This window comes from Anguilla anguilla, chromosome 1 (assembly GCF_013347855.1).
Source record: "Anguilla anguilla isolate fAngAng1 chromosome 1, fAngAng1.pri, whole genome shotgun sequence".
NCBI classification, from domain to species: domain Eukaryota; kingdom Metazoa; phylum Chordata; class Actinopteri; order Anguilliformes; family Anguillidae; genus Anguilla; species Anguilla anguilla.
Window position 1 is genome coordinate 39,740,431 of NC_049201.1, and position 24,089 is coordinate 39,764,519.

Sequence of the window (24,089 nt, forward strand, 5' to 3'; positions counted from 1 at the left end):
TTGATATACTGAAACCCAGTGGTATGCATGACTCCAGTTTTGCCACTCCCTTCAGTTCATGATGAGGATTACTGGGTATTGGGGTTATGCTTGACGGTCCTGAAGCACTGATGTTCTGATCACCAGGACTGTTGAGTTTAAACCTCTTCTACCTTAGGAATATTGCTCTTCTAAGGTCATCACTATCATACAGTGATGCTGAGAAATCTGCTTAGGCTGTTATAACTTTCCAGCTGGATTACCACAGCGCTCTGCTTTCTGGTATTTCAGGCAGGCTGTTGGATGGACTCCAGTTTGTACAAAACCCAGATGCTGAGATCTGTACTCATACAAGGTCATGGCAGCTTATTACTCCACTCCAGCTGAAGCTGCACTGGCTCCCAGGGAAGTGTTGAAGAAACTACATAATTATACCCCTTTCTTAAAAGCTTAATTAGTCATTTTGGTGAAAACACATATGTAGCATATGGCTACTGACCACAGATCATTTGTCATTTGAGCACTGGTGGAGGTCTTTAAATATCTAACATACTGGAAACTATACCAGCCTTCTTTAATGAAGCTGATTGCTATAGCTTTATTGTGTGTTAGCTTCTTCACTCTTTGTACAGCAACACTGAGTCAAAAATTATCTTTATAAATGAAATGTTATTATTTTGTAATTGGTTTTATTTTCATAATATCACAGTAGTATCCATAGTATATTGTATGCTTTAAAATTCTACAATGTTACTATTCTGTTGTTAAAATCCATTTTATGTCTCTAGAGTGTTTTGGAAAATGTAACAGTGCACACTTAAAAAATGTACATTTACCCTGATGACCTATGAAGCAAGCCTCCTGAGGCTTTGATCCATGACAGAACTGGAGAAAACAGAACAAAAGATGTTAAATTCCAGACAGCACAAGACTCAGAGGGTTGCTCACAGGCGAAACATTACATTTGCTAAAGAATGTTGCCTCCTCTGTCCTCCTCTGTGGGAGATATCAGCCTTTTCCCCCGGAGAGCTCATAGTTCACTCCACGGCCATCTCTCCCTTCCGCCCCGTCCAGCTGCTCCATCCCAGTGCATCATGGGATGGCTTAGGCAGTGCTGTCTCCCCCACCCGTTCAACTTGCTCTGATTGTATCAATAATAAATAAATACAAAATATATAAATAATAATAAATAAATGAATAATTAAATAAATACAGCTGAGAACATGCCTTTTATTACACGCTTTTATTTAGCGGGCAGTCGGTTCTGTTTCCACTGACAACAGAGTCAGTGTGCACCACAACACAAAAACCCATGACACGGATGAGCGCTCCCATAATCACTGTAGTGTCATGGCCCTGACAGCATCATTGACTGGAGAGAGGTTCTATGCCTTAAAACAGAAAGCAAGACCTCTGAAAATGAGACCAGTTGAGCCATGCAGTCATTTTCAAATGATAATAATATGCTGAAAAAAATGTACCTGACCAGAAAGGTTGGACATTGTTTCAGAATTGTTGGCTTGAGTGTGGTGCTTCTTTACAAAATAATTCTGAATTAGCTTAGTTTTCCCATATGGTTTCTTCAAAGCAGATTTGAGGAAATGAACTGGGTTACGAGTGGGTGAGGAATTAACCCTCTAATTTGTAAAGTGTGAATAGATGCTTGCTCCATTTATAACTTGTCATTTGAATATATCCAAGCTTTGATGCCTTTAAATGTATTAATGTATTCTCTCTCTTCCTGGCTAGGCTACATAATGGCTCTCTTTTCTTGTTAAATGGACGTCGCCTAATTTGTGAGGTAATCGAGAGATCGGATCAGAAGAAAAACAGCACTATGAGCAAGAAATGTCGTGTCACAGATTCTGGAATGTGGTTGGTCAAAATTCACCTTGGATTACAAGGTACGAGGGCTATCAAATACTCGCTATTCAATTAAATTAAATTAAATTTTATTTATGTAAGCAACTGCTTACATGCTGATGCTAAGGTGTGGGCATGAACTAAATGGCTCCTTATGAACTAAACAGCTTTTCCTTCATTTGTTTCTTACTATAGTGGAGTCGTACAAACAGCCTGATAAACACCAGCTAGCACTATCCTTGGGCCTCAGCCCTCTCTAAGCACCTTTCACAAGACAAAGCACAAACACTTTATTGTGTCAATCTCCTCATATTTTTTCTTGGCCCGGACCTTTAAGTGAGGACAGAAATGATTCCCTGCCTGCATTTGACCATCAGTGATTCTTCCCGTCTGGCTTGATGATTCGATTACTCTGGCACAATGGCCCGCTGTTACTGATTCAATTAAGGTGTTTGGACTGACTCGGGCTTACTTCCTGTTTCCTGGCCTAGAGCTCCAACAGGGGCACTTCCACCTACCCTAAGGACATAAATACCGCACGCTTGTTGTTCTGTTGGTTCTTTTTATGGGAACCCATCCTCCAAATTGAATTTGTTTCCATATGCCCCAAACCCCTGCCATTGTGGCTCTCTGCTTTTCTGCCAGGTCTCCCTCCTTAACATTAGAATCTGGGGAATGTTAAGACCTGGGATGTTTGCTGAGGGTCACCAATCATATCTCAAACATCTGGTCCTCATAGAAACGTCCATGGATCCCGTTCTCCAGATCCCTGTCATATTTAGAGAAAATAGCTTACGTTTGTACAGGGCTGATAATGTGCCTCCATTTCCACCTCCTTACTCCTTGCAGAAAATCAATCCTTCAGCTGCATGCAAACACAAACAATGGGTCTCTCTTAAGAGGTGAGATGTTTTAATTAGCTTTTAGGCTGCCGGCTTCTGCAGTTCTGCTGTTTGTTGAGCCAACCCATGGAGCGTCCCTGCTAATCATCCAAATTATCCAGAGTTGTAAAGATAGCCACAGGGTGCGTCTCCCATAATTTCCCCATTAAAAATTCTGCAATAAATTAACAGTAGATCAGCAATCGTGAACTAAATTTCCACTCAGAGATAAATTCGTTTTTTGATTTTCTGATTAAAACATAGCAGTTCACATGTTCTGTTCAGCAAATGTTCATATAATTGGGTTTCACCTTGGGGCACAAATAGAAACCTCTAAAATCTAAATCTAAATATGTAATAATATTAAGTCATTGTCTGACACACCACCTTCTTTTCGAGAAGTAACTTGTAATTCTTGTCACTAAAAGTATGCCTTATACAAATTTCAGATCACATAAGATGTTGATGTTGCATTATTGTAGTGCATGCTTTTTTAAAAATCATTTCAGTGTTATTTTGGTTCCTCATATCAAAAGTAATGTCACATATCAGCTTGCATTGACTTTGTGATTAATGTTGATATATACGCCACCCAGCAGTGTGCTGAAAACCACCTGCTGTGGAGCTTCCCCTTAAAGTTCCACCGCTAAGCAAGTTATATTTCACTCGTCCTGCATCTTACTGTTTAACGCACTGCAGACGTTCCTGGGAAATAATTTAATGGGATTAAACTACATTGGATACAGCATTTATGGTTGAAGCTGAATAGGTACAAAAACACACAAGTCTGTCAGGCAGAAGCCTTAGGGCTGAATCATTAATAACACCAAACTACAGCTTGTGACTGAAGCTTTCAGACAGCTAAGCATAGCTAATGAAAATGTGCTTAGTGTACCATTCCATTTAAATGCATAATCTGTTTATTTTGTCTGAATTTGTCATAAAGTATAATCAAAATTATAACTATAATGACTAAAGTGTATTTGCTGCCAACCAAAATCAGGAAATTGCGTAATTATTTATGTATGAAGATGATATCTGACAGCATGTAATTCAAAAGTAAAATATTTTTGAAACCATGGACGTGAGCTCCCACACAGCACAACCACAGATTAATAAAAGGATGTCACACATTTTAGGTTTGTTTCCCAGAAGCTGAGTCAGCTCTTTGAGTCAGTTGGAAGACGTCTCATTTCTCCACGCCAATATGATGAATAAAAGATAAAAGCAACAAATGAATTTGAATTAAATCATAGTGACTTGTACCGTATCATTGGTGATATGCTGCAGTGGAGCTGTGGCCTCGGGCCTGTGCAGTTTCTCTTCAAATACAGAGCCAGCCTTCATGGACAAACTGTACAGGGTTCCTTTTTATATCCTTGTCATTATGTGTATAGCTCTGTGTGTAAGTATGTATGTGTGTGTGTGTGTTTGGGTTTGTGTGGGTGTGTTGACAATGCAGGAACACAAAAGGATGTTGGAATGTATGTCTAATAGATTAGCAATGTGTTACCGTTGTCCTTGTGTCTTCAAGTGAGCACACACCGGACCTTAGATGTCTACATTGCACAGTGGTGACATAACCTTTCAGACTCCTATTGCATACAGGAAGGAACATTGCATTTCCTTAGAAGCTCTTGAGAGTGAAGCATTAGCCTGTTTCACTGTTCAGCATCACATCAGCACTAATGATATCACACAGGTTTGGGGGGTCGGGGTGGCGATCCAACCAAAGGCAATAGACCTGTCCCCTTGCTATTGCATCCTGCTCCAGTGAGGCAGCAGGATTCCCCTTTACCTCACTGTGCATTACTGACTTTTCAGGCCGGTTGTAGTCCACTCTGCTAGCTGCACAAGAAACACAGGCCTCTGCCACGACTGCGTGGCTGGACTGCAGAGTAAATATTAGCAGTGACTGGCTGCATGTGATAGTCTGTACTCTCCCACAGGACGTTAGCAATGAGGCAGGCATATGATTATGATTCATTCTACACTTGGAGACTGAAGGAATTCCAGGGGAAAGAAATGGAAAAATATCACGCTTTCAGAAGTTTGCTGCTTCCCTGGATGTAGAACAAATTACCCTATTTGCTACGGACTGCTGAAATTGCAGATCTGCTTATATCTCAGATGTTGCATTTTTGGATTTCATTACTGTCAATATTCATTAATTGCCTCAGCACCACTTCAGATTAAATAGTGCTGCAGGTCCTCATGAGTGGCTGTCCCCAGTTTTGAGTAAACCATCTCAATCAAAAACACTATCAGTACAAATTTGGCAACATAATTACATCAAACAGGACCCTTCAGCCTCCCCCCTCTCCCGGAAATTCCAGCTTTTCCTTGATTTAAACTTTAGAACAAGCCTTCTAGTCACACCAGTGTACAGTATCACAGAGTGCATTCAACCAATGACTAGCTTGGTTTATAACTTTTATATATAATGTATGTCTTTTCTGAATATTTCCATGGGTTAGGGAGCGAAGAAAATATTTCACTCTGCTTCTGTGTTTTTTCTTCTTAAATGTGTTATAACAAATTTGGGGTAATGGATCCACAGTGTCAAATTTTCGGTGATCAACTCATAGAGTAAATTTAACTCTTATAGAGTACATTTGAATACTCTGGGGCTCATATCACCTCTGCTAGAGGTAAATGAATACCTGCTATTTTACTGCAGAAGTTACACTGGTATGAGTGTTCTTTTTGAGTACAGACAAAACAAATGGCTGACAACCAAGAGTAAACCTTGTACAAAGTACAATGAGAAATGGAGAACCTATTTCACATTGCATCAAGTATCAAGAGATATAAAGAAACTATCAGGAGGAAAGCCCTTCTGCAATGTACTGTACTATATTTACAGAAAATGGAAAAACTATTCCAAAGCCTAAATCGCCATTTACAATTCCAGCCCAACGATGGAATGGCTCTGTGCCTAAATCAGGATTGTTAAGTCATTTGTGGTCCATGGAAAGGACTGCTTTTTATCAATAAAACTGCTAATATGGATTGGAAGTTAGCAAGAACTTGAGATCAGCTAACTGCTTGCTTGTTTTTTCATTAACTCTACATCCAAAAAAAGACTTTTTCCTGGGGTTGTGAGCCAGTAGTTCATGTTGCAGGAAAACATCAAAAAGGTAGATGACCAACCAGTAAACATGAGGTCATGACACACAGCAGAAGTACTGTACTTCATATAGGGCAGCACTGACATATCCTCCTATAGTTCTCAAAAAATACATTTTTTTAAATCCCTGATCTTAATCTCAAGAACCATATATTTTACAGTACTGAAATAAATATTACAGAGGACATTCAATAAAAATAAATTCAATTAAATTTTTGAAAATATTTTCACTGCAACATATTTTTGCCATCCAAAACATTTGTATTGTCAGAACAATTTGAATACTTAAACTTTCTTTCTGTTGGGACTCTGGAGGATAAGAAAACCAGATCGAGTTCACAACATAATATTAATGGACCGTGAGAATTTGCTCGGTTTCCTGGTGAAGATTTCCTTTAACTTAAAATGTGCGGAGTATTAATATATTGCTGCTAGTTTTTATTATGCGTTCAGTTAATATTAGAAGAGATAAATGCCATTTCAAAGGTAGTCTGTCATTATAGTTTTTTGATACCTTAACGCAAAGGCTATTATACTTTAAACTATTATACTTTATAATCAGAAAAAGACCCAGGTCTCTTGGTAACACTGATAGCACCAGTAATAATGAAACATTTAAAGGACAAAAGAGAGGGCTATAAAGGAGGAGAAGGTGATATTGAAATCCAAGATCTTTCTTTTCCTCCACACCCCTTGGAGATAAAAGGTGAAACGAAAGAAAGTCGGCTTTTTGCACAAGCTTTCAAAATAACTTGATCTCTCACAGGGTCGATCTAATTAGCTCAGGACATGCTATGTATATATAATTTAACACAAATGTGATAGATTTGATGTACACAAATGTCAAGTTCAAATTAGATATGTGCATAGGATAATTCATTATTTATTTGCTTAAAGTTAACTTTATCTTCACATACACATACATGTATAGTATATGTGTGTGTGTAACAAACACATTTGCTATGCATGAACTGCACAAGCTAAATTTAATAATCTAGTGTAACAGAACAGTATGTAAACAGCTATTCAACAAGTACACCATTGTGACAGCCTGCACAACTTCCATATTGGACATACAGTTCAATACATTATGGAAACAAAATGGTTCTTTCTCTATAGACAGAGTTCAAAATATTTATTTATAATCAATGACATATATTTGTCTGGCCATACTGTACTGGTCAATGTTAATACTGTCCTGTTTTATGTAGCAGCATGGATGCAAATTGCAGTTTCCACATACATGGAGGAAGTAGACAAGCACAGATGCCAATTCATGAAGGAAAATGTAGCAAAAGTACAGCAGAATGTATTGGTACAGCAGCATATTTCAGCTTGTTTTTGATTTTGTATAGTCTACTTTAGAGCATGACACTTTCACTTTATTAGACCACTTCCCTAAGATGTTTATAAAGTAAACTTTCATATCTTGGTTGTCTCTTCACTGTTAATACTTGCAATTATTGTTGACAATCCACTAAGTGGTTTTGCAAAAACAGTATTTTCCTATTTTGCTGCTTGGCATAGAATAATCGGCAAATAAATTAATAATTTTTAAAAATGTATTTGTTGGATGTCTGGATGACTTCAAATTTGTTCCTTATTATACTGGTGGGGCGGAGCAAGAAGGTCATGGGTTTGAATCCCCCCTGGGCCAAAGACATGCAGGTAGACTCTAAATTGCCCATCAGTGTGAATGGTGTGTGTGCCTGTGCCCTGCGATAGACTGGCGGCCTGTCTAGGGTGTATTCCTGCCTCTCGCCCTGGGCATGCTAGGACTGGCTCCAGCACCCCCTGTGACCCTGCCCAGGGCAAGCAGGCATAGATAATGGACGGATGGGATTATACTTGTGTAGAAGATTGTAATTTTTTCCAAACTGTAGGATACTATGTTTTGTAGTGATAGTAACTGTCTTAGTACCATTTTGTTATTTGTGTCTGGTTTTAATTTTGAGCTTTTATATATATTGTATTCAACTGCTGCAATTTTGGCCAGCTCTCTCAGGGAGAAAAAAAAGATTTCAAGGGACTAGCCTACCTGGCTGAATATACGTCCAATAAATTGAATTAAATATATGTGAATCTTGATAATTGTTCTTTTTCATAGAATAGGGATGAGTTCAGCAGCAGAACTGCATCATCCTTGGGATCCCAACCCATAAACTCTGTATTTTGGGGTTCTGTCCTCCAACTTCTACAACACATGCTTCCGTCTGAAGGCTAGTGTGTGGCTTTAAAGTGAATCATAGATTTTGGAACGCCATCACAGAAGTTTAAACTATAGTGGAGTTTATGTGTGTGAAAATAAGATGAGCGCGGATATTAGCCCTTCGTTGTCCAAACAAAAGAGTTTCAGTCCTTGCATCAACATGCCCTATAGGCTACTCTCAAACGACATTAAACCCAGAGCTATTAAGTCATATGAACAGCAAAATTAATGTAAAATGTCATAAAGTAGCTCCTACGGTATTGCGTTCTCTACATGAGTAAAGTTCATTTAATTATCTCCTGCGGTTGCTGTTTATCTCAGGGGAGGGCGCTGTCGCTCCTCCGCTCACCCCACGATCACCGTACGGCAGTTTGGAACACTCCTTGCTTAGGCTAAATGTTTGCAAAATATTAAGTTGCTAATAACAAATGTTTTATTAACCCCTTGCAGATGCAACCTCAAATTGGACCTAGTGTCCAGAATTAGGCCTACACAACGAACGCAGTTGTGGAAACTGAATTATTCGGATATAAACGGATATTAATGTACATAGACTATTTATGCACATAAATTAGGCTACCACAAATAGACTATTTCGTTATTATAATAAAAATGTTGAATTAACATTGTGTCTGATATTGATAGACAAAATTCAAGTGATATAGCGCTTCACTTTACATTATTTTACGCTGCTTATCCTTTAAGGATGACGTCTTGAGTTGTTACAGCTCATAAGAAATGAATAGACCGGCACTAGGACGCGTAAGTAACGCGGATCTGCTCACTACAGCCTAATGTAGGATTTGGTGTGAGAGCCACATTAGTCAGAGCTTTCAGAGGGCTGAACGCCGCTGATGGAAACAGAGCCCTCATCTATAGCACATAAAATTTTAACTTAAGAAGCTACAGCCGCTTTCGGAAATTACAACATTATTGGACTGACAACGTATATGCTTAAGGCAACCTGTGCAGCTTTCAAATAGTTTGTAGCACGACCGGGCAATCTTTTATTATTTGAGTTATAGGTAACTGCAATTCGAAATCGTATTGCTTGGAAGTTGATGCAGGTTTTCTATAGCATAGGCAGGGTGCTTTCGGTGTCTGAAACGCCAGTTTCACTACTGTTAAAATCAATGGTGTAATTAATCTGGTCCTGTGGATACTATGAAGCAAATAGGCGCTGCAGATATTCCGGACTCCAAGGAGTGCTTGTTGGTTCGGGACAGGAGGGATAGCGATATGCGCTCCCGGGAAAGGATGGAAGGGGAGGTGGACCGCTTGCGTACCCGGGAGAGACTGGAAGCGACTCTTGCCGGACTGGGAGAATTGGAATACCTGAGACAAAGACAGGAATTGTTGGTCAGGAGTATACTAAGTCACCAGGAAAATTGTACGATAACCGGGGGAGAAAAAGTATGTGGCGCAGTGGAGAACTACTTAAGCTCCGAAGAAAAACTCTTGGAAGAAAATATTTTATTGCTAAGAAAACAGTTGGTAGGTATTGCGTTATTCCATGATGTGTTGCACTTAAATATTTTAATAGTTAGTCCGTTTGTATTTACGTTTGTTTATTAGGCTAAATGGACCAGAGTAAAAACCTCTCTTGTCCGTGACAAGCGAAGTGTCCACGTTGTGTTTTGAGGAAACAATTGTTACAACGTTTACAATTGCAGGTGACTTGAGATATTTTCATTGTGAATTATTAATTACTGTGATGACGGTGTTATATAGCCTCCTTTTTTGTATAAGTGATAACTAACGCACAGAGCATGCAGCGAATACACTGACTGCGGTTATCTTCCACCAGAGCAGAGGATAGGCTGTGCAGTGGCGACTGGTTTACGTTCGGTTAACGGATTCACATGATAGCATAGCCGAAACGTTTCTAACAAACAGAATAATTTAATTAATATACGGGTAAAGTCGTGCCTATCCTGTAAACATCATCCAAAACCTTGTTGCCGAAACCCTTCTGACTTACTCACACATACAGTATTTACAAACCAACATGGAAATTTAATGAATTTATTTCAAAAACGTGTGAGGCTTCCTATGTCCTTGACCTCCAGGTAGTCAGTGAATCGATTCACATTTTCTGATGACGGTTTTGGCACATTCAAGTTGAAAGGACTTACAGAACATAAAATCAACATACATTTTCCGCAAGTAAAAGATATTTCAAGAGCAAAAATGACCTGTGATGTCTCGTATGTAATTTTGGTACGTGGTTCTAATCAATAGTTCGCTACAAACACAATGCTTGTAAACTCAGGAGAACTGACAAAGAAATGCAATGATAAGGATTTAACAGGCATGACGGTTATTTAAATATAACTTCCTGGAGGCTGAAGGAAATTCCTGATTGACTAATCCGGGCTGTGAGGGGGTCCAGCTGCTTCTGTAAGGCTTGCTGATGAGTTACAATGGTTGGGGTGATTTAAATTAACTTTTACAAGCAAATCCTACACCCCCTGCTGTTGGTAAAGGAAGCCGAGGAGTTACCGACTGGTTGTTTGGGATTAGACCCCATGAAGTGGCCAAAATACACCAGTTTTAATTGGGAGGTCCTTTTGCATGGTTTTAAATAAATAAATAAATAATCATACTGAACTGAGCAAATAAGACAAAGTGTTCGGAACTTGGAGCTTATTTGGGACATTACGTTTGTTTCTTAATAGCCTACTATCACGAAATTTGTGACTTGAAGATGATTACATTTGATTTAGCGTGAAATCTTCTTAATTCTTTATTTGGGGTTCCTGGTTTATTTCCGATATCTTTAAAACATACCTGACATGATATCAACATCGATCCACGAAAACATTTTTTAGCCAAATTACTGACCAGCTATGTTTATTTATTTATTTAGGCTAACTTTTCTAGCCGAGTATGTGGGGTTCTCAAAAGCATGAAACGCACTAAATCATTCTTCATTGTTTTACAAGGTGGACAGTGCAAACATTTAATTTATTGACAACTCCTCAGAATATAAACTGATGAAAAAGCAGACAAGGCCCTGTTGGTTGCAAGCCCACGCTATCAACTCCTCGTGTAAATATTTAGAATCAATTTCAGAATCGTACTGTTGCTTTTCATCATGGTACGTTGTGGAAAAAATGGTCTCTGGAGCCATAGCGTGCGCCGAGCCCAGGGCGCATTAATCACCCAGTGCCTCCTGTCAAGAGGGCGTTTTTATGGGCCGCCGGTTAGCTGCAGAGGAAGCGCAGCTCAATATAGCGCTGAATAAGTAGCATTTCTGGTCTCGTGTGCGAATTAGCGAAAATGCGCACAGGAAAAATCAGATGGGCCGTTCGCAAATCCTATTGTAATTTATGATGTCGCTATTACGGCCGTTGAAGGCCACGTTTTCATTGTTCCTTTCTTTCACCCCACTTGAATTGAAATGCGCCACACGATCGAGGTGTTGTCAGACGTGTCCCATGCCGCATTGTCCGCATGTTTTCTGACAGGATGGAAGTTTTTAAAATTTTTGTATTAATTATTTTCCCTGCAGTGGTTGTTTCATTTTCTGCACGGGTACACGTGTTCTTATAAGGCCACACATTCTGGTCAGATTTTTTTGACAAAGATTTAATTCATTTAGACCTTTAATCCAATCAGTGTTGAATTCTTAAGATTTATAGCTTTAGCTGGGTTTTATTTACTGCACACAATGAAACATTAAGCAATGGCCTAAACAGAGTGCTGGCTGGCCTTGTGGAGTTCCAGTCCATGCTATTAAACTGACTGAATTGGTTATGTGTCTCTAAGTAGCCAGAAATTCCTTGGATTTTGCTATAGGTTTGTTTTCCTCTCTGTGTATGTATCCTGCAAAATGAGATGCTTGAATTAGCAGGAATGCAACAGGATCTTTCCAAAATTGCTTAAAGGATACATGCTGTTAAATGTTTATATTTGTCTTATGCAATGTGTTAAATTCTTTACTGCTGGCTAAGTAACCACAATCTCTGCTGCGTCCTCCCCCTCCAGAACTGTCTGAGACGAAGGGATGCCGGTTTGATTAATCAGCTGCAGGAGCTGGACAGACAGATCAGTGACCTGCGACTGGACACTGAGAAGGTGTCACATGATCACATGGAGACTGACAGCCGCCCCAGTTCAGGTGGGACTGCACCACAAACAGATCTCCAGGAAACCCAAAAATCTTGAGAGATAAGCAGTCTTTAGCCCAGTTCCCACATGCAGGGTATGAATCCAGGTGACTAGGGCATTGTGTTATTGGTTACAATTTAGCAAGACGTGATGACTGGGTTTGCTCAATCAGTAGCCTGGTCATAAACCTTTACGCTGGTTCCAGTTATTCAATAATATAAAATAATGGAATAATAATTAAATATAATTAAATTATTATATTTATTTATATGTTTATATATAATAATTATAATAATTCAATAATCCATTATTAAATAATGGAAGGACAATGCCAATCAGGACCATGGCCCCTACAGCTGTATTTGAACATTAAAGAATATTTTACCCTTCTGAGTTTAATTCTCCTGCCAGAGAGCAATATTTTATGGCTGTAGTAAGAACCTGTCCAGCATTCATATGGTAATTCCAACATCTTTATATTATGCTTTTTATAGTTTCTCTTGAGTACAATACATTTGTGTTTATAGTTATACCACGTGTATATGAATTTATTGTATAGAAACCCCATTAACATCACACACCGATGTCCAGGAACATATGGGCAGGACTCTACCCTTGAGTTTGTTGTGGTTGGGGTCCCTATCTTTTGGTTCCCGCAGTTTTTTTTGGTCGTAATAGTATTAGTCATAATACGATGCATCATACCACCATTAATATGGTGTGAATGGTGCAAAATAATGGCCTGTGCAATTCTGCATGCCAGAAACATAGCCTGAAGTATTAATGTAGTTGGGCCTGCATAGAACTAGGTGGGCCAGGACTTCCTAGTAAGGCATTCACAGTTGGGTGTGGTGGGTCGGCCAGGGTAAATTGGTGGGCCAGGATACTGTTTCCCAGGTGGCCATGGCCCACTGTGCCTCACTCGCCACTACGTGGTCAGTGCATGCATTTGCTCCACTGAGCTTCAGGAAACACTGGCAACACATTTGGTAGAGGTGTAGAGGCGGCAGCAAGTGACCATAAAGTCTGAACGATTTGAAGGATTTTTAGTTATGCTAACAAACTGGTATGAAAACCACAAAGGCAGGATGCTGTATTTTCAGTCACTGGGTCTTTGTAGTCATCCAGGCATCCGTAAGCAATCTGGCAAGGCCAATACCTCATTAAGCAACCAATTGAGTAGCTATCAACAGTCATCCCTCCTCACAACCAAAATCATCTCCATTAGTTATTTATTTATTGCTAATGACACACATGTACATATTCATTCATGTATAGGTGATCATTGACACCTTACTTTGTGGGTTTTATTTGGCATTATGGTAGTTTTCATTATAATGTATCAATATTTAATTGTTTAGCCATAGCAGAATTTGTCAACTGGTGAATTTTTGGAAGTTTATATTTGACATTCGTTGACATTGTTTTAAAAACTTGAAATTTGTGTCAAATAAAATGTGGTAATAAAATTATTTACACTTGACAAACAACATCCACTGTGCTAGAACAATTCAATATTGTAGGATAAATGACACTGAGACCAGGGGCTCCAATAGTGCTGAGGGATCTTATGCTTTCTGTCTACTCATAGCTGTCTCAGAGGAATGAGTACATTAACAAATACACCAAATTCATCAGATGAGAAACAATATAATGTATGGTGGAAACAATTAACATTTTAATTACAATAATTATAAATTTACATATATATTTGAAATGTTATTCCCACTGGATCAGAAAGGCAGAGTAACTACTTGCTGGGAAAAAGTCCCAATCAGCCGTTTGTTGAAATTTTTTGGTATTGGTGGGCAGTCTGAATAGGTTCTCAGTGACCAATTTTAACAGTGTTAATGTGAAAGTAGTAATATTGTTACTGAATTGCTAAACTGTTTGAGCCCATTACCTTTCACCAAAACAGAATTTATGTTATGCTGTGAGACATATGGTGAGGTCACAGTAAAGGGTCTTTGCAAGCCAGTTTGGGGGTATATAGTCAAAGAATACTAAAAAGATATCGTAAGAAGCAGGCTATAAAACTGACATTCTTCCTGACATCCTGAATATGAGGTACACTGAGAGAAGGCAATATTGCCCAAAGCTGCCTTTCCACCTGCACAAGGGTCTCACTTATCACTGGCTGCCATCTGCCTAATGTGTACACCTACTACCTGAATGCTTCTTTTTGCAGCTGAAATGCAACAGATCATGCAAATAATTGCAGATCACCTGTTTGATGTCCAAAATAACTTTTGAAGCCTTTAAAAACAATACTCCTCACCAGACCATGTCACCTCAATCCTTTTTGTACCTAAAATTATTTTGTCACTGAGAAAATAAATTCCACTTCAAACAGATCCAGTTCTTCAGAGCATTGTCTCCTGAAAGGGTGTCAATAAAATATTTATTTCCTTGTTCACTGTAGAGATAACAATAAAAATGCATTTTTTAGTCAAGTTGGTTTATTTAAATTTAGGTGGGTGTTGCTATATGTAGTATTTGTTTTTGATGTGCATGACTATAGATTCGTACCTCAGTGATTGACAATAGGTACCTTCATATCTATGCTACACTGCAGTACAGACTGAGCTCTTTACATGGGTACTTAATATTTCTGCCTCCTAAGTTTATGCCTTCCTAATGCCTACGGTAATTTTGGAAAACTGATGTAACTATTTCACCTGCCCAGTGGACAATGTGTGTTGTGGTTTACTTCATAGTCACTAAAGACCGCAGATTATTCAGCATTACTCGCCTGTCTCCCATTGGTTATCAGCTGTTCATAACCTGTCTTTATCCAATAGGTAGTATCTTGAAGTCATCTCATCTCATCATGCTTTATGGTACATTGACACATTATCAAATACCCAAGTCTCAAATCCTTACCACCTGCACCAAATTTTTTTTTAATTGTTTGAGAGTTTTCTTTTTTTACGGCTCAGTCTGTCCTGCCATAAATTGTGGAATGACGGCTCTGCTCAGTCCCCCAGAGGGTGCAAAACCTGTGTGCTAAAATGTTGTTTTCCCACCCCCAGGTTTTTATGAGCTGAGCGATGGGGCGTCGGGATCCCTCTCAAACTCCTCCAACTCGGTCTTCAGCGAGTGTTTGTCCAGCTGCCGTTCCAGCACCTGCTTCTGCAGCCCTCTGGATGCCTCACTCAGCGTCTCTGAGGGCAGGCTCAGATCTTCAGGTGAGTGTGGCTGGGGCTCTTGGGGGTGGTGGTGCACAGTGGGGTTTTGTTTCTTCCTTATATATATATATATCTTGAACAGACCCTTGGTTGCCTAATGATTATATTGTGAAGTCTGTGTCCTGCCCTTTGGTTGCCGTGCCTAGTGTCCCTGCAGCATGTCATTTAGAGTTGATGTCTTAACAAGAATCCAGCGCACCTAATCAAGACTTATAATTCTGTGTATGCAGAAGAGGCAAGGATTTTTAACAAGTTGTGGCTCATTGCTCAGCTAACCTTGTTTAATATATTTACTTTGATCAATACATCCATACATGTTTAAATTGCTTGTTGAGGCCGTTTATTCACTGGAGGAAAAGATATTAGCTGAATCCATCATGACTGCTACTGCAGTGTATTGTCATCTTTGAAGGGTGATGACCTTTCACAACAAACTGCAAGACCTTATTCTTTGCCATTTCCTGATAGACACTTAGAATATTTAAAAGACTACCGATTCAACAGTATGAACGCTCACTTCAGCTGAGTCCTGAAGTTACCTAGAATATGCTTTGTGTGCACACGCAATGTGAATGAATCTTGTCATTCTCTTTTTTTCTGATTTTAATTGGCAACAAGCTTGGTCATCATGTGCTCCATCTCTGAATCAGATGAAGAATATCAGTGTATTGAAGAATTCCTCAGTTTTAGGCTTCTGTGTGGTCTGTCCACCAGTGGAGTTTACCCACAGCCCTTCTGTTTGCTCTCCTTCAAGACAACCCTTCCTATTCTCTACTATCCCTGATTGGCTTTAACTGTCCAGAGAATTTCACTGCAGTACTTCCTCAAACCTGCCCCTCCCAAGCTATACCTCAACATAGCTGATGGAATGAAAGATTATTCATTTCAGTGTTGTGACCCTTAACAAGGCTTGTTTTGAAAATATTAAGTTTGGTGTAGAGAAAAATAGCCTGAGGGAAGAACAGAACGCCAACTACACTGGCAGAAAAGACCACTTCCTGACTTTGCAAAGTGGCCATCAGGGACACACCTATTATATGAAAATAAGAAAAGGGTCATTAACAAGTCAAAACAAGCAGTTTGCAGTTACGCCCAGAGATCTGAGATACCTAAGCTCCATTTTGAAAATTCGGTAAACCACTGTGTCCTGTTGAATCTTCACAGAACAAGTTCCAAACATTACTTGTTAGATGTTCAAGAGAGAAGCTTCTCATTGATGGTTGGTTTTGTGGTTCTGGCTACAGTTTTAGTGTTGGCTAGTTGGATGCTATAGAGGAAGAAATTTGTCATACCAATTCTGTGAGAAGACTGAGCTGGCTAAAAATTTTCAAAGCATGAAAATTAAAATCTCCTGCCATTTGTTTACACTTTAGAATTGTGATTTTCTCCTTTTCAATGGAAGGCATCTCAAATTAAACATTGGATTAGAACATCTGCAATCAGGAGTCATCTGTTTGACAATGTAGTATTCCAAGCTTCAATATATTACAGCTATGTTATGCGCCCCAATGTGTGTGTGTGTGTGTGTGTGCGTGCATCCCTGTGTGTGTTTCAAGTGTGCTCATGTGTTCCTTACAGGACCTTGGATTTCAGCTGCTGCCACACCCCCTTGTTTATTTATTCTGTTCTTGTTGGGTTGTGCTGGAGTATTTGTGCACACATGCCACAATTGTAACTCTAGATTCCTCTTTGTTTCAGATGACCTGTTGGTTTGTGTTGAGTGCGAGGGTCTGTGCGACGAGTCAAATTCTGGGGCAGTCAGGAGGTCATTCTCCGCCCCCTACTCTCCTTCTGTCGATGGCCCCTCTGACAGCCAGTCCAAATACCACTGTGACCTAATCGCCAAGAACGGGAGTGACGTGTACCGCTACCCCAGCCCGCTGCACGCTGTGGCTGTCCAGAGCCCCATATTCTTTCAGTCTCTTGTAGGCCACTTGAAAGATGAGGGTGTCCCACCGAAGGCTGGTGAGGCTTTGAGCGACTTGGTAAAGCCTGAGGTTCCCGTAGCATCCCAGAGCCCCACCTGGCCAGCTTCCTGCACACCCAGCAAGAAATTGGACAATTACATCTTTGGGCTACTTCAGAGGAGGGCTCAGCCTATGAGGACCAACAAGCCGAGGACCAGTATAAACACGGACCCTTCCAAGAGCATTTTGAGACAAGCCAGCCTCTGTGTGCGGCAAGCCAGTGGCCAGTCGCAAGGCAAGACCCCTGAGCTCAAAACAAACTGGCCAGTGTGTTTGGCAGCTGGTGCAGTGAACAGCGGTGATGCTGGTGTGGGGTCTCCTTTGAAACAGTGGGCATCTGAAGTCAAAGGTGAACCTTCAGAGAATGGGAAGACCCACATCTTAAACTATGTTCAGAGTGAACATTTAAATGACAAAGATGTTCAGACAAACAGCCTCCCAAAACAGAAGGGGTTTGCGGCCAGTAAAGGTTTTCCATCGAGTGCTACATCCAAGGATTACCAGGACCCTGGCAGCCCTCATGTGGGCTCTTCCACAGCAGACAACTATCCTTACTTAGAAAAGCTGGACGGCTCCAAAGTTTCACAGCAGAGAACACCAAGTCCGAAGAAATGCCCAAAATCCCCCCAAGCCAGTGCGCCTCCTCTGGAGGACAGGCCTACACTTGAGTTAGTTAGTTTAGGCTCCTCCTCCCATAGTCAGGATGAATGTGGGCCGATGGTCAGTGCCCAGTTCGTCCCGGCTCAGAAGCAGGCTGTGAAGCTCCGTAAAGGCAGCAAGAATGTGAAGGTTGTGAAAGTGAAGAGCACCGCGCTGAAATCCCGGGTTCCTGCTGAGTCTGCTCTGGAGGCGGGGCGAGAGAAGCCACGGGCCGGGTTCAGGAAGCATCGTTTCCCTGAGGAAGCGCACAACCCACACAGAGCCTGCAGGAAAACCTCCTCCAGGGCAAAGAGAATCCCTGCAGCCATCCCAGAGGGGCGGGTTGTGGACAAACACCCACCTCCACCAGCAGCCAAGATGGCTGCCTCAAGACATCACACGCATGGACGTGATTCAGTGCTCGCAAAACCAAAGTACAAGAGGAGCGACTACCAGAGGCTGAAATCTATAACTGAGGTCCCATATGAGGAGGCCATGAGGAGAGCACGGAGGAGACAGAAAAAGGCTGTTTTGGGGCATGTGTCTGCAATGTACCTTCCATCAAACAGTCAGTACACCAGCCCTTATGCCTATGTGGGCAGCGACTCGGAGTATTCTGCTGAGTGTGCCTCCCTGTTCCACTCTACCATCCTAGACACAAGTGAGGATGAGAAAAGCAATTACACCACCAACTGCTTTGGGGACAGTGAATCCAGCTTCAGTGAGGCTGACTTTGTAGGGGAAAGCACCACGACCAGTGACTCTGAAGAGAGTGGGGGGGTGAACTGGCCCCAGTTTGGGCAGGCTGGACCCGTCCTCCCCCAGGAAATGAGCTCAACACAGGCCAAGGCCTTTGTGAAGATCAAGGCATCACACAACCTCAAGAAGAAGATACTTCGCTTCCGGTCAGGGTCTTTGAAACTCATGACAACCGTGTAAGAAACTCCATAATGATTCTGCCAATTGAATTGGCCGCTTTTCACCCAACAAGTGCCTAGTCTGGTTTCAGCATCTGGTTAAAATCTGTCCCTGAGACTTTTAAAAAGAAAACGAACGGGGGTGGTACAACTGGTAGGATATGTGTTCAGAAAACCCCCTATACCTGCACTTTCTGACAGATATCACATGTTGGGTACTGTTTCTAAAGCATTATCTGTGTGACACCATTATTTTAATGTATTTAGCCATTTTTTAATATTTATTGACTCCATACTTGCAGTAGTGCGCCTATATGGTATATTATGTAAATACATGTCATTGACTTGGTTTACTTTTGTATTAAAATATTTAATGCTTAATATATTTGATTAGTCATGGAAAGGAAAATGAGATGGAATTTGACTGATGAATGAAGCAGATCTTTACTTTAAGTGAAGGGGAAGAAAGCGCTTTGGATTGACTCAGTCTATCCAAAGGCTGCAGAGGTTTCAGAACATCTTCAAGATAAGCGCTGATAACATGGTGCTTCTGATATATGTGCACATAATATATGCATGGGAAACTGCTTTACCTGTTTATGTTGATGCCAAATAGCTGTAAATTGCATCTGGTTGTATATAACATTTCTGTATATTGTTAAAACTGGTGCTTTCTTTTTTATGCTTTAATAAATGTCTGCTTTAAAGTTCAGAATTGTTTTGCTGTGCTTAGAGTATATTGTTCAAGAGGAAAACTATACATTAGATTAATGTTTTTTTTCTGCAGATGGAAAACATTTTATGTAATTATTCACAGCCTGACATTTCATGGACCTCCCTCATTTATTTTAGCATCTGCTTCCCTGAGTGACAGTCATTTCTCAGTTTATTATGCTTTATCACAGGCTGCTTACATCACTAATTCATTCTTGTTTGTCAAGACTAAGGCATGTCATAACTGTGCTGTTCTATAGCCCCTTTATCATGGTATGGAGCCCTGAAGAGAATTCTACAAACTCCAAAGTCCAATATGTGATGTCAATTGTGTCACCTCCACACATTTGCAGAATTAAATATTCTTGCGCCCAAACAGCCTAAATGACCCAAAGTATTATTTAATATATGAAATTTAGGGTGGCCCAAAAGCCTTCTTATACTGAATGACTCACAATTGATTTGAAAATCACACGTATGTATGTAATAAATATGTGCGCTAATGCTAATTTCATAGCAATTTGGAATGTAACTTGCAACCACGAAACAAGCGTGCCAGATCTGATAAACTGATCCTATATAGTTTTGAAATCAGTCAGCAACTATTCATGGTAATATGCATTATTTTGGCCATTGTGCCAGGTAAGACCATCAAGATAAAGTGGATCGGTTTGTTTATCAGAATTATAAGCTATAAAGGAGCTGATATTTGGGTTATGTCTAATGTTAGAGGAATACAAAATATAGCCGTCCGTGAGTTCTAATCAGACAAAACCCAACTGATGGTAAGGGCGCTTCATTCCCCAGATACATGATTCCAGGACCGGAGTTGTGCATTCGTGCTTTGATATGTGTTCTTTGCTTAGCCTTGGATTGGAAATGTGTGAAATTATTCTCAATATGTTCACCTCAAGTAGTCTTAGTTTTTGTTAATAGTTTTCTGTATGTATTTTGGGATATGCTTTGGAGCTGACCATTGGAGGTTACCAAGATCAGAAAAACAATGTCCTGTTCTCACTGGTTCATCATTTGAGATGATAAAGTACCTAACTGATTGCATTCTGCTAGTCATTAATCTCAGTAATCTCAAGTAAATCATACAGCATTTTCATGTCGTGTTCATATACAAAAGAAACCTTTTCCGCAGCAGATGTCCATGATGTTACTGGATTCTCTCATCTGCTGTTATTGTCAATAGAGAATTTACTGGTTCTCCTCCAAGAAATCAATTCCAGTCTAAGGTTCTGCTGACATATGGGACTCAATAAAAATAGAAAAGCATCCATGATCAGATTACATAACATGAAAAAATTAATAAACAAAGAAAAAATCTGCATATATGTGTAAAACAAGTTGGTAATGTTTTCTGAAAGATGAAAAACATTTATATTTTTTATATTTTTAGCTTGATAGGGACTAACTGTTGAATGCAGCATTTTCCACTGCTACATGAATTCTGTTGGTTTTCATTCTATGCTTGGTTTAGGAACACATGGACATCATAAGAAATATGTTGTTATAGAAATGTCAACACGTTGCATTTTAATGTTTCTATAATTGTAAATAAGTTATTCTTGCACAATTAACCATTTCATTCCACATTGTCCCCATCTGTCGGCCTAGGCATGCCCTCACCTACCTACATGAGATCTTGGTCATCAGAAGTAGTAACTTGCCATTGGTTTACAGACAAAGAGATTGACTAAAAAGTGAGGTTGTGGTTGCAGTAGCTGAAATAACTAGTTTTTTAAACAAATTGTGTGAGGTTCTGTGGAGTAAATATACCATATATTTTAACTGTAAATTATGTTAGGTCAAGTCTTGCGCCATAGCAATTTAAGGACACTCTTGTCTCCAAAATAATACCCATGTGGATATTAGGCTGTCATTCAAATTGTTTATGCAATTCTAAAATCTAGTTGAAAATTATAGACTATAAATGCCAATAATTATGGTTTTACATTCCAAACTTGCGGCACTGCTATTATAATGCCACATTAATCAATAATTAATGGTCCACACCTCAAAGTACTGGTGTGCTTTCCCAGAATTCCTAGAATGTGAGCAATACCCACCTTTTATGAATTGCTACAAGGAGGAAATGAGATGTGCTCTATGGTTGTAATGCAGCAATGGTGTCTCCTATGGAAATACCATTGTGCACATGACCTGTTGTTGCTTTCATTACTACCATGACCTTCTGACTTGCGTTAATAGAATGATGCATATGTAATTCTTGAAAATGGAATATGCTAAAAATATACCAAAATATAATATTGCGCTATTGCAATACTTCATATTATATATAGACAAATGTTGAAATGAATGCCATTTTCAATATAGCAACAATATTTGTTGAAATATGTATATAGTTGTATTTTTCATAATTCACATTTAAAATATATAGCAATTTATTAAATTTCTGTGAGGGTGTTTTGTGATATGGTACATTATGGTTTGTAGTTACTGTGAGAATAGTTTGTAGTTACTGAGTATACTGTGAGTATTTTTGTGAGACTGAAATGGTCTCCTATTTCTTTCAGCTGTAAATGTATTTGTAGATCTGCCATCAATGTGATGCGTACCCTACATCTGTGGCATTCTGTTCTATTAGCAGTGTAAACTGATACTCCTCTGCCCATAGCTAGACACCATGGAATGTAAAGTTGGACCACATGGAACATGTGACTTATTTAGAAAATGTAATGTTTTTATACACAGACTCACAGACACGGACACTTACACACACACACACACACACACACACACACATATATATATATATATATATATATATAATGTATATATATATATGGGGAGCTGGAGAGTATCCCGACAGGCAGGAATACACCCTGGACAGGTCAGGCCACTAATCAATCGTAGGGCACACACCATTCACTCACACACTCATACGTATGGGCATTTAAAAAATTGCAGTCTCCAATAAGCCTAACCATGCTATTGAACTGTCAGAAGAAACTGGACTAACCAGAGAAAACCCGTGCAGACATGGGGTCAACATGTGAACTCCAAAGTGTTAGCAAACAGATTAATGAGGGTCAGCATACATTTGCTTGTTATATTCATTTCCTGAAAGCTTTTAGTGTTATAAACAGAAATCCTTTGTTACATAAGCTAATTGGGATTGGAGTAACTCAAGCATTTGTGATGCTATACAGTCACTGTATAGATCTCCAGAGGATTGTGTTAGGATAAATAAATTTATTACCAATGGCATTTATTTCCAATGACATTTTATAAGTAGCGTGACATCCTCTCTCAAACACTGTTTGTAGTTTACATTAATGACCTTGTTATTTTTTGTCAGACAGCTATACTGTGGGGTAAGGTGTGGTGAAGAGAATATGAGTGCCCTTCTGTATGCAGCCAATATTGTCCTATTGGCAGAGACAGAGGAAAACCAACATTACATGCTTTCTGTTGTAAGTGATTGGTGTAAAAAGTGGTTACTATCAATGACAAGAAATCTGACATAATGTGTTTTAGAATTTCATCACAGTCCATCAGTAAGTTTCAATTCAGTTTTGGGGGCAAACACTTGAATTATACACTTGAATTAAGTTATTGTAATTATATAAGATAGTTTTATAATATGGCTTCTGTCTTGATGGATGTCTCAACTTTGTAAAATGTACTATGGATCATTCTGGTAGTTATAGGCAAAACAAAAGTTATAGGAAATATGGGTTTCTCCACTCATACCAAGCACTGACATGCCTGTGTTGGACTATGCTGATGGTGTTTGGGGTTATACAAGGGATGTGAACAGATTCATAGAGCCATTAGATCATTTTTGGGAGCAAACCAATTTGCCCCAACCCTAGCCATTGTACTGTAGGTTAGGTGGGGTAAGAACCTTGAGAAGTACGCTCTGCTGCATGTATGAGTAGATTGTAGAATATACTACTGAACATGAGTGATAGTAGACCATGCAAGAAGCTACTCGTGTGGGACATAGAGATGAGTGGCCCTTGGACAAAGCACATGCAAACTTTATTTCAGAGAGCAGGGTGTGAAGAAATGTACACCCTGTAAGAAAAAGTTAATTCTAGTATGATTAAAGATGCTGTTCTTAATTCTAATATGATTAAAGATGCTGTTCTTAATTCTAGTATGATTAAAGATGCTGTTCTTAATTCTAGTACGATTAAAGATGCTGTTCTTAATTCTAGTATGATTAAAGATGCTGTTCTTAATTCTAGTATGATTAAAGATGCTGTTCTTAATTCTAGTATGATTAAAGATGCTGTTCTTAATTCTAGTATGATTAAAGATGCTGTTCTTAATTCTAGTACGATTAAAGATGCTGTTCTGTTGCAGTTTAAAGAAAAATGGGCTACTGAGATATGGAATAAGCCATTACTCAGAACATATTGTTTGTTAAAAATGAGTTCAGTGCTGAAAATTATGTGAAATAATCTGCCCATGAGAAGAAGAACCATGTGTGCCCAGATCAGGTCTGGAATAT

At 39.5% G+C, this 24,089-nt stretch overlaps 1 protein-coding gene and 1 long non-coding RNA gene across 2 annotated transcripts; one reads left to right on the top strand and one right to left on the bottom strand.

The window, feature by feature from the left end:
• Nucleotides 1-641: 641 nt before the first annotated feature.
• LOC118209852 lies at nt 642-4,230 on the bottom strand. Its single transcript, XR_004761777.1, has 3 exons — nt 3,990-4,230; nt 2,528-2,707; nt 642-1,120 (listed from the first exon to the last, which is right to left on the bottom strand). It is a non-coding gene; the product is annotated as an uncharacterized LOC118209852 (long non-coding RNA).
• Nucleotides 4,231-8,855: 4,625 nt separating this feature from the next.
• On the top strand, nt 8,856-19,598 carry dact1 (dishevelled-binding antagonist of beta-catenin 1). Its single transcript, XM_035390541.1, has 4 exons — nt 8,856-9,556; nt 12,053-12,185; nt 15,208-15,363; nt 17,062-19,598. The coding sequence occupies exons 1-4, from the start codon at nt 9,227-9,229 to the stop codon at nt 18,906-18,908; spliced, it is 2,466 nt and encodes an 821-aa protein (XP_035246432.1). The 5' UTR covers nt 8,856-9,226; the 3' UTR covers nt 18,909-19,598.
• Nucleotides 19,599-24,089: the final 4,491 nt, after the last annotated feature.